The 16200-nt window shown below is 43.8% G+C and overlaps 1 protein-coding gene across 3 annotated transcripts in view; it reads left to right on the top strand.

The window, feature by feature from the left end:
• The window catches only part of LOC110981506 (metabotropic glutamate receptor 8-like), a 44313-nt gene extending 31749 nt beyond the window's left edge, over window positions 1–12564 (top strand). For all 3 annotated transcript variants that reach the window (XM_087146505.1, XM_087146506.1, XM_022239117.2), the window contains exons 3-8: window positions 2569–2668; window positions 3696–3860; window positions 4652–4891; window positions 5415–7227; window positions 7635–7762; window positions 8378–12564. In XM_087146505.1, coding sequence (XP_087002631.1) covers window positions 2569–2668; window positions 3696–3860; window positions 4652–4891; window positions 5415–7227; window positions 7635–7762; window positions 8378–8483 — 2552 coding nt within the window. In that variant the 3' untranslated portion in view covers window positions 8484–12564. The remainder of the gene's footprint in view (window positions 1–2568; window positions 2669–3695; window positions 3861–4651; window positions 4892–5414; window positions 7228–7634; window positions 7763–8377) is intronic.
• Window positions 12565–16200: the final 3636 nt, after the last annotated feature.

Genomic DNA, 16200 nt, shown 5'->3' with positions numbered 1-16200 from the left:
TCATCATCACAATAATAATAACAAGCCTTGTAAAGCGCCATCTATCTAGCAAACTATTCTGCGCAGTATTCTATAGATTTTTGTAAATTATATGGGAACACAAGCAATAGCCCTGTGCACTGATGACCTATCAAATACCGAAATGCATCAGTGGGATAGAATAGGAGTCATCAGTGTATATGCTGCTATCATAAGAGTACGATTAACCGTAGTTTTAAGTCTCCCGGGAAATTATCTTCCACAACTAGAAACGGTAGGATTGTGCCTTTCACTTTCATGTAATCGAGTGTAACTCGTACATTTGCTATTTCCCCTACTCTTGGAATATGATGACCTCATTCCATCCCACCATGCATTGCGGTAAACACAAAGATACGTCATAAGCATACGAGGCTGCATCGTAATGAATTATAATACCGCATCACGATAACAGCAATAAAAAAAATCATGTCATGTCTCTCGACGCTTAGTACCTATCTATTCTCTACCTCCTCACTGGCGTGGCACGTTCCGGCGGCTTTATTTCAACCACGAGAGATTCCCACTACAAACGAACACCACTCTAAGCTGATGTAGATTTTTAATTGCATTTATTTCCTGTATTGGGCAATGTTTCCCTTACGCTCTTACTTGTTGCTATGAAATGCAACGCGGCACATGACCCCAAGAGCAAAGTTTTCTTCCCGTCTCATCCGAACGATAATAACCAAAAGAATAGCAAGTTATAAAGATTTCGATTTTACGCAGAAAAGGGGATCAATTATCGCTTAAACTGATAAATCAGCTTCGGTGTCTGGTAAAATATCACTGACACTGAACCACGTACAGTGAAACCCGGAGGCTATAGCACAGATGGACGACCGTGCTTGGTCGGCATTCGTGGCGGTGGAGACTCCAGCACACCATTGTTAGGGGGGGGCTTTGGATCCTAAAATTTGTGCCACTGGCCCCTAACAGATGAAAAATTTCTCCAGCGACTACATGACTATCTATAGCGACCGGGCTGGCTTCTATCAAAACGAAACAGCGTGATCGAGCGAGGGAAATTAATCTGAGCAGCAGGGGTTATTTAGGCCTTTAAGCTCCAAGTGCCGATCTTGAAACAATCATGTTTGGAGAGACTTTTAATATTGTGCAGGCTGCTGGCGCAATCCCGTGTTCAGCGATGTGGAGCTGGAGTCTTGGGATGAAATGAACCCGACTTCCAAAATAGTCATTCATCAACCCCAATACGTTGATGTAATAATGGATACGCGTAAGCCACAACCTGATCTAGCCACCCAGTTGTGCAATATAGACCACTGGATATCGAAACTGCCACTCTTGAGTTCGGGCCGAGGAATATCTTTTTTTCCCCTTCCCAATTCCCAAACTAATTCGTCTGAAAATAAGAACGGTTGTCCTGAGCCAAACTTCAAAGGAATGAAATTGACCTGGAAAGACCCGGACACGTTCGAAGCAGGGAATGAAGTTTTTTGCCTCTCTGTAAAAAGATATGTTAGCTATTTAATGTCTTTCTCGTGCAGTTTTAGGACTAGGATTAACTCTCCCGGGCGATAAGCATCGGGATGGCATTTTTCGCGCTCCATAAATATCGGTTACTTCGTGAAATCGGGAAATTGCAAATCCCTAATCGACGCCTCAGATAACCGCGAAATGCGCACTGGGGCTTGACGGGCAATTTGCGGGCACTAAGTGCTTTTCCAGCACTTACAAGAGAGGTAAGGAGATATTTGTTGAATTCCGTTGCGGTCGTTCAAGGAACTTCAAGCTGCTCTCCTGCCCAAACTCCAAAAAACAGGATGGAAGTCTTTTTTTATCAAAACTGTTCAACTCGTCGTGTTCTCTCTTGCACTTAAATGTCTCCTGCTTACATACATGTAATAATAATGTGGAAACCCACAACTCGTTTCCCTCATGACAATTTATATAACTTCGCCTGAGGTCTAAAATGCAGGAATTACAGTTGCAGTTTCTCTTCATTCTCAGGTGGTGGCGAGAACATCAGATGACACAATGGCTGCTGTAATATAAGTTGTTTTGCCGTTGGCATGCCACATGCGGGTTCGATCATGCTTTTGTGACGCGCAGGACTATCAGTCTTTTCTCATTTCATTAGCGTCGACATTTTCACCAGTCATGCCGTGCTTCTGAACTTTATATGTCAACTGAAAGGATGAATTCCACACTGGGATATTAGTCCAACCGTACGGTCTTCACTCCGTCACATTTCACAAAAGACTTTTTGCACGACAAAAGATCTAAAGATAGAACGTGAAATGATAGAGAGACCTTATTATTACGCTCAACGCCGTTCGATCGATCAACCTCTTTGTTAGCAACGTCATAAATGACTGTCTTGAGTTTGCCACTCAAGGTCATTTAAAATTCGTGCAGATATTTAATAAACCATAGAGCAAGGATATTATAAACCTGATCACCGAATCATGGGTACATTGAAGAAATTTCGCCGAGCTTAGTGAATAATTGCAATTTATATTTTTTTAAAAATTTTATCTCATTCTCTGGATCATTTCCACTTCCGCATGTGGCCCATCATGTTGGCAGGATTCCAGATCAAGGACACCTGCGGCAACCCCAACGTAGCCGTGAGGTCATCCTTAGACTTCATAACCAGCTCGACCAGTCCCGGCGCCTGCTTGAACAAGTGAGTGTACGAGAGAGCAATAAAAAATATTTGCCAGCTTGGGAAAACGATGTTTGCCTTAATATTCCTCTAGACGTCCCTTGGGAGGCTGCTACAGAACCGCTATTCGGAGAATCCATTTCTTGGGCTTGCTTCCTCTCAAGCTGTACAAACACTGCCCAGTATGCAGAGTGTTTCAATGTGCATTCGCAGTGCTGACTTATTCTCTTGGAAAGGTCACTTTGTCAATGGGGTCTGGGGTAAATAATCGATTCCTTTCCGAACTAGATACGAGGTTTTTTCTGGAACGAACTCGTCACCCTGGGAAGCTTAATATCTCCTAAATCACCTTGTCCCTTTTTTGCATTTTTGAGGAGTCCCAGGCTGTAAGTACAGATCAAAGCAATCGAATGTTGTGGAACTAGAACGATGAAGTTAAGGCTGTGCTTCGGAAGCAAGCGAATGTTGTCTTCTTGATAGAAGACAAATGGCTCGACACATACCTGCCTGCTTTTATTTGTACTACCGTACCCGACAAAGAAGATCGACTCTATTACCTGAAATTTGTGTTTTAATAAATTAATTTGAAAAAAGAAGTCACTCAATTTGGAACATGGTAATAAACTATCGAATATATATTTCACTCTTCATGATGGTCTTGTCCGTGAATTAAAAAGAAACAACTTTTGTACCTTGATCAAGGAGTGTTTAATGGATTGCTTTGGGCCACTGCATGTTGTGTGTTGACTATCACTCATTGTAAATTCTTTAAATTCCGTGCCAACGCCAAAGGCCGTTTCTTATTTCAAGTTCGCTCACCGGGGTTGGTAAGATTGCGGGTACATTTGCCAATAATTTCCATATTTGTTTCAAAATTGAATCGCACTCACCAATGGAAAGGGCACTTAAATTTATGAGATATTTATAAAACATCTCTGGCTAGACGAAATGTAACAATATTGTATTCCCCCACCCGTACCTTAATTGTTTCCATGCCGACGGTTTCACAAACGATCCTTTTTGACGTGGATGAATGACATCGTTTCAGCTCCGAGTCAGTCAGCGAGGAGGGCAGGCCCACAAACCTGGTAGCCGTCGTTGGCCCGGCTACCAGTAACGCTGCAGTGTCGGTGGCCAGTCTGTTTCAGCTGTTTAAGCTGCCGGAGATTATCTACTCGGCCACCAGCGAACTCCTCAGCGAATCGCGTTACAGGTATATAATATTTTATAGGGACTCGAGAGCAACGCCGCCAACTGGGCCTATCTGTGCAGGGCACCAGTTGGGGTCTAAGCCAATAAATATTATACTCACCATAAAGTCTCAATTGAAATTTAGGTGGACAAGTCTGAGTATTACATTACATACGTTTCATTTCTACAGATATCTACCGGTGCTATTCCATTGTTCAATCGGGAACGTTTTCCTTGTCTCACACTAGATGATTTTTTTACAGTTTTGGATACGATCGGGCGGTATGATCCCCTGTTTTCTTCAGTAAAACAAATAAACTAGTAATAAACTAAGAGAGTGCTAAAGAAGAAGAAAAAACGATTTCCCATTTTCACATCGTATCATGTAAAATGTTTTGAACCAACCAGTTTGAATTCGCTTAGCACTGCCTCGTACTAAGCAGCTTTATAAATACTCCCGGGTCAGATTTAGCAGGATCCAGGTCCCATTGAAGGCCAAAGAACGACTCTCTTCTGGGTCATTGGACCTTTTCTAGGTCCTAGTTACCCGTGAAGGGTCATTTCTTTACCCGAGAAAGAGTCAAAATGACCCAGAACGAGGGACCTGGAAAAGGGGCGAGCCCCGTGCACGACCCCGATTGGGGTCAATTGGGACCGGGAAGGTTTTAGAGTACAGTTAAAAGGGGGCTTCTGTATCCCGTCAAGAATATCTGACTTTTTCTTTTCTGCCGTCTTGTGTATCCCAGTCCTTGCGCATTCCAGTCATTTGGCTAACGTATAAAGTCTTTCAGTGACCTTTTCTCCCTGTTTCAGCTACTTCACTCGAGTAGTTCCCGGCGACAACCATCAGGCGGCCGCCTTGGCCGACATTGTGCACCACTTCGGCTGGCCCGTGGTGGCCACGATCTACTCGGACGACCTGGCCTACGGGCTGAACGGGCAGAAGCGATTCCTGGATTTCGCAGCGAGGAAGGGCATCTGCGTATCGTACGAGGGTAAAATCGGCAGCAGCAGCACTGCGGAGGACTTCCGTGAGATTGTCAACGATTTGAGGTAATTTTATGGAAATCAGATTGTTGAATGTAAAATTTACGTACTTTGTTCATTCACCTCTATTTGGGCGGGTTGTGTCCTCGTGCATAAGTTTGCAATCATGTTACAACTGATATCCCATTAGGTTCTCCACACGATTCGCATCTTGCATGACATTTTAATTAAGGGAAACGTTTGATGAATTAAACTTCGATTGAAGCAACTTAACATATTGTAATTCATTTACAGCATAGGTTTGTGAGTTGTTATGCAACGACTCAAAAATCACGTGACCGTTTTTATGGAAAATGAAATACGTTTACAGTGGCACCGAAAAGTTGCCCGAATCATGCCTGGCAACCCCAGTTTTTGTCTTGCCGTTTCAACATAAATTTGTGCAACGACTAGTGATTGTGCTATGGGTTCATCCGTCTGAAATGATTTTTTTCTGCAATAAAATCTTGCTTCCCCTTAAAATTTTGCTTTTAAAACTCCTCTCTGTGCATTTCTGACCATTTAAATTAAACTCTGGTTTTGAATTTAGAGGTTTCCCCAAAGTGAAAGCGATAGTGGCCTTCGCTAACGAGTCTCCCATGCTGAGGCTACTGGAGGTCTTCGCCGAGCAGAACGCCACCGGTTACACGTGGATCGGCACGGACGGCTGGACCGCATCGCCAGCCCTCACCGCCGACGACCGGCTCACCAGAGTCACTCAGGGCATGCTTGGGCTCCGATACAGCACGACAGAGGTTGACGGCTTTCTTGAGTTTCTCCGTGGCCTCTCTCCATTGGTGGATACTGGATACGAGGACCCATTCCTCATGGAGTACTGGGAGCGAGCCTTGGAGTGCCACCTTCTTGAAGTTCCACAACATTTGCGAGATTTTGCGAGGTTCCGCAAAATTTGCAACATGAACGAGACTTTACCTGAGAGTGATGCTTTTTTCGCGGGCAGGTTTGTCTCCACCATCTTGGATGCGGTGGAAGTGGCCGCTATGGCTTTGCACGTGGCCTTAAACTGCGACGAGGGAGGCTGCAAGACGTCTAAATACTTTGAAGGTGATGAAATTTTGGCTTTGATGAAAAACGTCAGTTTTGTTGGTACCTCTGGTTACAGGATCGAATTCTCAGATGGAGGGAATCTGGAATCAGGTGCCTTTTACGATGTGTATAATCTGAAGCCTGTGACCACGTGTGCAAGTCAAAGGATAGTAGAAGAAATTGGCCTGTGGAATCAAAAAGAAGGATTAACGGTTGGTGGCAACATAAGCTGGTACAGCGACGACTCCTGTTCCAGAGGAGCCATCCCGTCATCCATTTGTAGCGCCTCCTGCCGGCCAGGGCAGCGCCGACTTCCCAAGGGGCTCTCAGAGTGCTGCTGGGTGTGCGTGGCCTGCCAGGGAAATCTCTACAGCGACCGAGAGGACGCCCTCACCTGCTCCAATTGCTCCAGCGAGATGATTGTCAACGCGGACCGGACGGGTTGCGACAAGCTGCCGGATCACTACCTCACGCCGAGCAGTTCCCTCGGGATCGCCCTCATCACCCTCTCCGTCCCGGGGATACTCCTCACAGTAATCATGGGCGCCATCTTTAAGCGCCGGCGCCACACCCAGGTAGTGGTGCGAGCGTGCGCGGGACACAGCTACGCTATCTTGTTTTGCGCCCTCGTCTGTTTTGCGTTCTCCTGGCTGCCCTTCCTACGTGCCGATGATGTTGTCTGTGCCGTCAAGGCCTGCCTGCAGCTCTTGCCCGTAACCCTCCTTCAAGGCATGCTCTTTTTAACGGCCTACGTCACTAAAAAGGGTCGAAGGTTCGTCACGAACTGGACAAGGTTCTTATTAGGAGCCGGCACCTGTGCTCTGTTTTGTGTATTCGTTGCTATTTGGTTTGCAGTGGATCTCCCAAGGCCGTCCAGAATACCGGATACAGCTGCGCGTTTTGTGTACGTCGATTGCCAGGATGGTGAGATTTTTGCCCTGACTTTGTCTTTCATGTACAGCCTCATGCTGGACGTGGCCGGTCTGTGCCTTGCCTACAGAGCGAGGAATAAGGAGGAAAACTTCAGAGAGGGCAAGTTCGTCTTTTTCGCCTTCATTGTCCACATCATGATCTGGTTGACCACGCTTGGGATTTACCTTGCTGTGGGAAGCGGGAAGCATCTCCAAGCTTTTATTCTTGCCATTGGGGGGACATTCAGCGGTTACATACCCCTATTTATGCTTTTTGTGCCTAAACTTTACCTCATGAGGACGAAACCGTACGCCAACGAAAAGATGGACGCCAGAGCGAAAAGAAAGATCAAGGGCCCGAGAAGCTTGCAAAAAAAAATCAGAAAATCTAGATTATCGTCAGAGGTAAGTTTACCTATTACGGGCACATTTTCATTTTTACTAGGGAATCTGTACAGTGTATACAGTACATTATATTTTGCCATAGATTCACTGTGGAATCTTTAACTTTTGTTATCGCTTAATCTATGTATGAATTGCTCTACTGATAGGTCTGCACAAAATCACTGAGTATCACGAAAGGTTTTCCGTTTTAAAGAGAACCCCTCCCCTCTCAAATGTGCATATCTGATGATGATGCATGTGAAAGGAGTTCTTCGGTAATGGGCTTTATTTTGTGAAGAGACATCTGGGCTCAATGCACCGACGTTATCGAAGAAAGCCATGAAATCTGCTTGCATTTTGTTTTGGGGAGGGGGGGAGTTAGGGGCTGGCGTCAACTGAACCGAAGACTTTGTCCTTCTCATCGACAGGTTCTCTCGGCGCGAAGGGCGCTGCTGAGAAACTGTCGCAGAGCTCTGGACTCTATCATGGGCGAGAGGACGCAGAGCATTCGGTCTGTCAAGTTCTTTTTGCAAAGGATGGAGGAATTGAAATCAAGGTACGTAGAGTGATGAGTGCAGCTAAAAGAGGGTTGGCTAGACGTGGCATACATGCAATGCGCGGCCTGGTGGTGCGCGTTCCACAGAGCGTTCTGTAGACAGCGAGAGCGCCCTCAAGATCCGTTGCAGCGTTTAACCCGCTGCTTTAACGTGACTAGACACTTGAGTCAGCGTGCTGCCAAGTTGCCATGGTGCCGTGACTACCGTTTCGTTCAATATATTGAAACGAGATTTTATTTTGAAAATTAAAGGCCCAAAACAATGATTGTGTTCCTGCATTCACCTACGTCGCTCATTAATAGAATATGTAGACCTGTGTGAAGAAGTTAATTTTATAGCCGTGGTTTTCCGTAGGAAAATAGTTACATTATTCCGTTCCAATTTGTTTTTAATTTTACCATAGCGTCAAACGACAAAAATTAATGGTATAAACGTGAGTGCGTCGAGGAAAATTGTGCAGGATAAATCGATCCTGCGCAAATAATTTACGACCAGCTGAAGACAGCAATGTCTTGAAACACTTCACTTCATGCTAATAAGACCCAATCACCAGATTTATTCTTTGCGGACCCCAGTTTAACTCCAAAGTCGTTTCTTAACTTTTGTTTTTCCAGACATCAGAAAATTCTGGAAGCGAAGAAATCTCTGTTGAGTGACGTCAAGAGGAGGAAAATTCATCTGGTCATTTCCTCCCCAAAACTGCCGTCAACATCTCTCTGATCCTTTCCCATTCCGACATGTTTTTTTCAACAACTCACTCTATTTTGATATACGGCACCCAGCATCGTCTTTACTCCTCTTTCGCCAAAAAATTCTTAACCGTGTCAGTACTTTGAAGAACAGCGTTTTAAAATGAAATACTTGAAAAGATTGCGATGAAGGGATTTTTGACTGTTCAAAAATATTTATTGGATGCATTTGATATCTTGTGAGATTTTATCCGTCCATTTTGATATGAATGGTAGCACAGAAAATGTCCATTTCTGTGACCATGGTTGCGGCTTTGGGCATTTTATGCTAAACAATCAGTGATCACCCAATGCCATGGTCACATTAGTCCTTTTGGAAACAACTTCAAGTCGAAGCGTAATGGTTAAAGAAAAATACTGCATAGGTCCTAGCCTTGCCAGGTTGCCAGGCAATGCCGAATGCCCGTTGGGAGCAAGTTTGTGTCAAGACGTTCCACTGGTCTCACCAGGTGCCCAAGCCGTGCTTTGCCTACAGGTTACCAGGGAAATTTAATCGACCACTGGTCGTCGTACGAACTCGCTCTGTGCTTAAAGTTCGCAATGTACGCATGGTAATGTTTCTGAGAATGCATATCTGACGGGATTTAATTTTTTAATACTAATATCACCTTCCAAAATGATGCCCGCACAGTTTCATCCTTGTGCAATTGCCATCAAAGTATTCTTACCTGTCACAGGTATCCTTAGCATTGAACCTGAACAATCAATTTTACCTTTTCTGGGGAGATTTTTCACAGAACATCCAACGCTATTGGGGTTTTTAAAACTGCCTTTTTTTTAGATCGAACACACGTCGCAATATATTCTCTGTTTTCCAATTCGTTTTTGATCAGTGTATCATAATCTATATATAGCAAGTTTGTAACAAGATTAAAAGAAATGTGATTGTTTCAAATCTCTCAACTTCTGGGTGTTTTGCCGACGTTGGTTTTAGTGTCGCATCTGCTTTGAGCAGAGCCACCCCCTCGTCCGTTGAAAAGAGATCGGTGGGAGCGTTCATTACGTTGGTATCGATGCAACCTACCGTGAGGAGCGCTTTTCATAATGATTGTTCTAAACAACGGCGCCTCCGTTGCTAGGGAAATTGCTCTCTCTCTTGGCACCGCCCGGGGCTCATGGGTGTAGATAAATACAGTCGCTGTCGTCAATTCCGTTGTTTCTGTCGTTTCTGGTCAGTTGCTGTCAGTTGATGATTTCTGTCAAGTCATTGTTACTTTTCATTTAAGTCTTAATTGTGTCACTGGAAATTTTGGTCAGTTACTTCTTCGTTTTTCCCAGTGACTTTTAATGAGGCTGTTTATTCAAGTTTGTTGGCTGTATTGCTTGGAATGAAGTGTGGAAGACGAGCAGCTAAGTGTTTTATGGTCTCGTAAAATTAAAAATGGAGACACGCGACGAAAGGACAGAATCACTCGCATCCCGATCATCGATCAGACGCCGTTTACCTAACGACGCTTCTGAGATTTGGTTCCAGTATTCGCAGGTTGATGATTCACTGCTGTAAAGTACACTTTCCCTACAAAACAACCCTACCAAACCTGTCTTTGACCAACCCTGCCTTTTCGAAATTAAAATTACAGGTTTTCCAAACATGAGGCTCGCAAAAATCAATACGTCTCGATATGTGCTCCAGCCCGCGCTTATTTTCAGTTTAGATCGATATTCACTAACTATCCGACGAAATCATCATTGCATTTTCATAATAACTCTTGTATACAAGAAAGACAAAGTCGAGTGCCAAGATATCATAGTGATTTGAATTTCTAATCCACCTTTTTTCTCTTAACCAACCAAGTACATGTGCATGCACATCTGTTTACACTGTTCAGCGCTACGAGACCGAGACATTGTGCTGTTGTCGCTGTCTACAGCAGGAAGATTGTGACTTCGGTGGTAACACAGAGAGCCGTAAAAAGCAACAGATTGTAATCTTAGCTCTTATTTTCTCTGCTGTTTTCTTTTTTTTTTTTTGGCTGGGGGATTCACAGAGCCTCTACATGTACTAGAAAATATTGCACAAATACTTTTCCCTACAACCTCTGTCTGGTGTGCCACTTTGCCGAGTCCATATTAAGTTTCAGAATATTGACTTAAGATATTCAGAATGTTTCCTTGCTTTTGAAGTGGGAAACAATTGCATTTTTTTCGATGTCTAGCGATGTCATAAATCAGCTTGTGTTTTGAATGAGGTGGCTTTTGCGACGTCGTTAACGAAAAACGCGTCGTTTCTTGCCGAGAAGATCCCCATACATACAGTCTTCACCCAAACACTGGGATGACATGTTTGAGGAGTGCACTGTTGTTAAGAATGATCGATGTGAACGACGCTGCAATTCATATCTTGCTAATTATTAATAAATGTGCAAGGGTTTGCATTTCTTAAAGTATGAATGAATCGCTGGGAAGCCATGCATCCCGTGTAAAGTCCCTATCAATCAGTCTTGGGTGGCATGTCGCGGTCATGAAGCTCGTGCAAAAAAGCTGCGTCTTGTTCTATCCCACACCGAAAGCTTCTTCACATGGGGTACGCGCACAAGTATCACCCGTGCACACCGGTGCACAGATAGCCCGAGCCGGCCCTCGTCTGGTCCTGGAGTAATCTACACCAGAGCTGTGGTCTACCCTCACCCGTACACGAAAGGATATGAAAGAGGAACGACAAGCGCACATCAACAAAATGTAAATCTTGGACAGTAGTGCCCAGACAGAAATGTCCCTATCTCTTTCTAACAAGCTTTGAAGCTTTTCATGGTGAAGGAAGCAAGTTAGGTATGCCATAGAGGAAGTTCACAGAAGGAGTTTGAACTGCTCGGGCTATAACGTCTGGGCCAATTACCACTTTCTGGCATGCCCGGTTTGTCCATAGCCAGGGCGCAGCGAACGCTTGGTACGCACCATCTGTTTCACAACCACGAAACCCCTTTGTACCCTATGATCGCAGCCGCAAATTTTCACTGGTAACCTGCATCCTTAAACTTTGTATACTGAGGTATAGGAAATTGAATATTCATGTCATCGTTGGTGCTTGGTACAATCACATAACAACATGAAATTTAATGCGTGCGCAGTGTCATGTATTACGCCATGTGCAATGTGCAAGTGCAGTCATTGCCCTTAATGAACGCTTAAATTTTCTTCGGGAGTTATTTTGGGAATAAAATAGCTCCTTTGTCTAAATGATTTGAGGATTAGTTTGAATAATTTTTATTACGGCATTTGTACAAAAGTGTATTTTACGAGAACTCATGATCACTCCTTGTGATGAAAAAACGCATGTGTTCCTTATAAACTTAGCTTTCCAGTAGTGTGGCCCTGAAAAGAACCGAAGGGTATTCTTTTCAGAGTACTCCAAAAGAGATATCCTTGCATGGTGCTACCGCAAACCTTTTTACCAACTCCTTGTTCTGAAACAACTGGAGATACTACAAGAGAGTTGGGGGGGTCCTTAAGATTTTCAATTTCTCTAATTTGTTTACTTTCTGATAAACGAAAGTACCTTTAAACTACTAGCTTTGATACACCCTCCATTAAAGTCCCCCGTGGCACAATGGAAGAGGGCTCGGGCACCATGAACTGTTTTTCTTTTAATTTGGGCGGAGGGGTAGATTCCAGCCGGCCCGAGCCTCCTCCCAAAGACAAATCCTGGGTGCGTCACTGCATGAAGGCGCAATTCGCTTCGATAAACTCTTGTATTGGATTCAGAGTTTTATAGTAATATTGTGGTTGATTTAGATGCGTTGCGCCGAAATGGCAGCATCGACCTGTATACTCCTCAGGGAGCTGAGATGGTATTTGGAATGTTTCATGGGCCAAGTGAGCAGATGTAATAATAATTGAATTTTGCCTTGATCGGTTTTCCGGATAAGTGCGCTATATAGCTCATTATTATTTTTATTATTTAAATTTACACGGTCCAAACGACACCGCTCGCCATACACCAAAATCAAAATCAAAGCCAAACTAATCTATAAAAACACAATAATCCTGATTATATTTCTTTGACCAATTAGCACAGTGATTAAACTAAATCAAACCAAACAAAACAAACCCCCCCCCCAAAAAAACGAACTAATAAAAGTACTACAGGCTAACAACGAATTGCATTAGCCTACTAGGTGAAGCGCAGTACGCGTGTATCTGAATCGCTTGCGATTTAGATTTTGCCGTTGTGGAGAGAGATTTCCGACTGTGTGGGCAAAGTTCAGTGACGTCAATCACTAATAGACCAATAACAATTAATCGCAGGTTTCCATGCACCGTTGCCGGGAAACAGCATTTCGCAATTTTTCTCTGCAATTCTATGGAGCTAAAAAATATGTTTCAAACCATGACAAGGAAACTTAGTCCAATATCAAGTGGTTTGGGAACGGTACATTGACTCTACTTCTGAACGTGGAACCTACACTGGTTAGGGAACTTGTGGAATCTAGAGCAATTGCCAGTAAATAAAATTGGCGCCAAATTATTTATTGTCACAAAATTCATCCTGAGGACAGAAGGAAGGCCAGCTAGGACTTTGAAAGATGTTCATTTCCGTCGTTACCTCTTCTTCGTCCACTTTTTTCTTCTGCCTAGTTGTAATTTCATCCCGACTGTCACGAGTTTTCCTCAGCATTTTTGTAATTTGAAACAACGTATTTACCGAACAGAAGGAGCCCGCCCCTGTGATTAATAGAGTTCGTGCAGGCAAACACCAAACGATCTGACAAACAGGCGAGAGGTTGCGTTTTCAAGTTTAATCAGTTTTGGTCTGAGTCGTCTTATCTTCCACAAGATTTCAGAGGTGCTCTTGGTTACCGTAGGGTTTCGCCTTTCTTATTTTGGCTTGCTTTATATTGGTCGGGGTCGAGGCTGAGGTTGGGTTAGTTGGTTTGGGTTGGTTGGATTGGGTAGAATTGAATACCATGACGCAACTCAAACTGCTGAGGATCATCTTATCATTGTGTTTTGCATCTCCCACTATTTTTTGCGGCCCACCATCTTCGCTGTCAGGCAGTCTGCAAATCTTTTGCGGCTACAACGTCAGTTTTGTTTTGTCGACAGTGTGCCACGGTTCTTAGCTGTAGCAGCAGACAACAATGCTCGTCGCAAGCACGTCTTGAGTCACCGGATAAGGCTAGCCGAGAGGTTCCTGAGAAATTCGGGTGACGGTTTTGTAACAACTAAACTCGAATGTATTCGTTTTGTTGGAGTTCTGTTAAGGGAATAAATATGTGCTTGGCTGGTCTTAAACGTTAGCAAAATATCTATTCTCGTTCATAAATACCTTTTTTTTAGAGAGTGAAAAGAAGTCAATGTTTGATGGATTTCCCACACATTTGTCATAGAATTTAACCTTCATTTTCCAGAACACTCCCGTCAATTATATGCTATATTCTTTGTGCAAGTTGTCCAATAGAATCTCCTTATGTGGACTGGACGCGCGCGTGGCGAGCAGCGTGCACACAGACTCTTGACCAATCAGAATCGATTTAACTGCCTCGTCTATACACAGCGGGCATTATGACGTCTGAGTGGGCATTGTCAAATCAAGTTTCACGTTGTCGAATACGAAAACTGTCTGAGGTATTTATGATTGTCCCATAAAAAGTGGACCCTGTAAATTCGGGTCCCTGCTTCTTGCATTACGAAACGCTGCACCTGTCTCTTTCATTCGTTGTTCTGTGCAGTAAGTCATGCGTGTTGCAGCTAGTATTTCATGTCACACTTCAACGTATTGAACGGCTGCGTTTAGATGCAATCACTCAAAATATAAAAAATGGAATTCTATTAAAAACGGATTGCTCGCTGTCCTCTATTTCGTCAACCTTCATGATTTATTTCAGCAACAGCTTTTGGACAAACGCAGTGAGGCTTAATCATTACCGACAAAACAAACTTAAACCTTTCATTAGGCCTACTGGGAAGGTGGTACGTGATCACCAAGACTTCGGGAACCAGTAGTGGCACCAGCTAGTTTAACATTTAACGAGAAATTTTTCATTTGGGAGCCATGGAAATGTACTCAGCTGTCTGCCTCGGACAAATATGCAGCATAGTACACTGTGAAGGAACTGTTTCAAGAAAGCGTGCACATAATTCTTCGTTCATGAATCCTTCGACTCACATCGTTAGCAGTACATCCCCGAACTGTTTAATTAAAAGTGGCGGTTTTGACAAGGTAAATTTCTCGGGGCGCATGACCTGAATTATTTGGAAAACAGGAACTGTGCTGACAGTTTACAGAACAGTTTCAAATAGGTAAATGAAAAGTCCGAATCTTATAGAGAGAAGCACTTGTTCGGAGATGAGTTTGGAGTCCGTGGGGCATTGAAAGTGACCAGGATTCCGAGGAATGTTAAATGCGTGTTTTTGTTTTTCAGTCTTCATGCTCTTCATTTTTTGCAGTCAAAAGACTGCTGTTTCGTCCCGTAGTTGTTGCGAACGGTGTATTTTTTTTATCTTCTGAACAATGAAGATACCTAAACCACTGTAGCTCTGATAAGGTCGTGCATTCCACTGGGTCCTCTTTGGCACAACCAGGGGGGAGGTGTTACCATCTTGAAGTGGGGGGGGGTTCCTGGCCAAGCCCCAATAGTGCGCCACTAACTGCTGCTTCCGTACTGTGCCCTGTGTCACGAGCCCGATCAAACATTCTTCTGAAAGCGGGGGACGACTCCGCATTGGTTCCGGTGACTTTTACACCGTAATAGCCTCTCCTGGACCCGTTCCGTTGACTTCATCGAGGCCGTGGGCCGTGCTTACTTCTTTACGAGGGGGAAAAATCCGCTGCCGGTACAAGAGCACGAATCAGAGAATGATCGAGCAGAGTCTTGTCAAGCCGGCAATCTATCATTCTCGAGGGTAATTAGAAAACATCACGCTGCCATTTATAACAAACCTCCCCTTTAAAGGGATACGTTGTGCTATAGGATCCCCAACATCAAGCAAGTTTAGCCAAATTTTTATTTTGTCATCCTTTTTGTCAAATAGTTAAATACTTCAATCTGCCAAAGCAAAACGTACATACGAAAAACACAAAAATAGGAGGTTAGGAAATCAAATCTAAACACGGAAGATTAAACATCACAAAGTAAGGCATCATTTAAAAAACATATCGTGAAATAATCCAAACACCACAGGTAAAACAGTGCTGATGTTCTGAGGAGTGTTTCTCGAGCAAAGTGTGGCAGTTCAGCCATCTGTGCTGCACCTTAAAATGTCCCCACGACCTCACGATCTGCCAGGGTGGCATGACCAAACCAGCTCGGCACAGTCAAAGCAAAAACATGTTGACCGGCCTCTCCGCGAGTGGACCCGAGGTTCACCCGCGTAGATCATTCAGCGTGGACTTGACGACGGATCTCCATTGTCAAGGCAACCAAAATCTTCCTCGTCTTCCTCATATCTGGAAGGGTGATCTAAAGTTATTTATACAATATTGAAAAGGGCTGGTTGGGACTTTTCAAGAAGGTTTGCCGTCTAAAGAACGGTATACCTCGACAGTGCATGCCGAAATTAAATACGCTCGCTGCACTGTGTAAGTAGTGCCTGAGTTCGTAGGAAGCCATTGTCTCTTCAAGTTAAAAAAAAAACATGTATTGAAAATCCTTATGCATAATCTAAATAACTCTTGCCCTTTCAAAACAAATGCTGCACAAAAAAGGTATAAAAAATTGGCACAGAAGACATCAGAAGTGTTCAGTGAA

Source organism: Acanthaster planci, linkage group LG15 (assembly GCF_054643075.1).
Source record: "Acanthaster planci isolate LZ-2023a linkage group LG15, COTS_SCS, whole genome shotgun sequence".
NCBI classification, from domain to species: Eukaryota; Metazoa; Echinodermata; class Asteroidea; order Valvatida; family Acanthasteridae; genus Acanthaster; species Acanthaster planci.
Note: the sequence above shows the minus strand (reverse complement) of the source record. Positions and strands in the feature narration are given on the sequence as shown.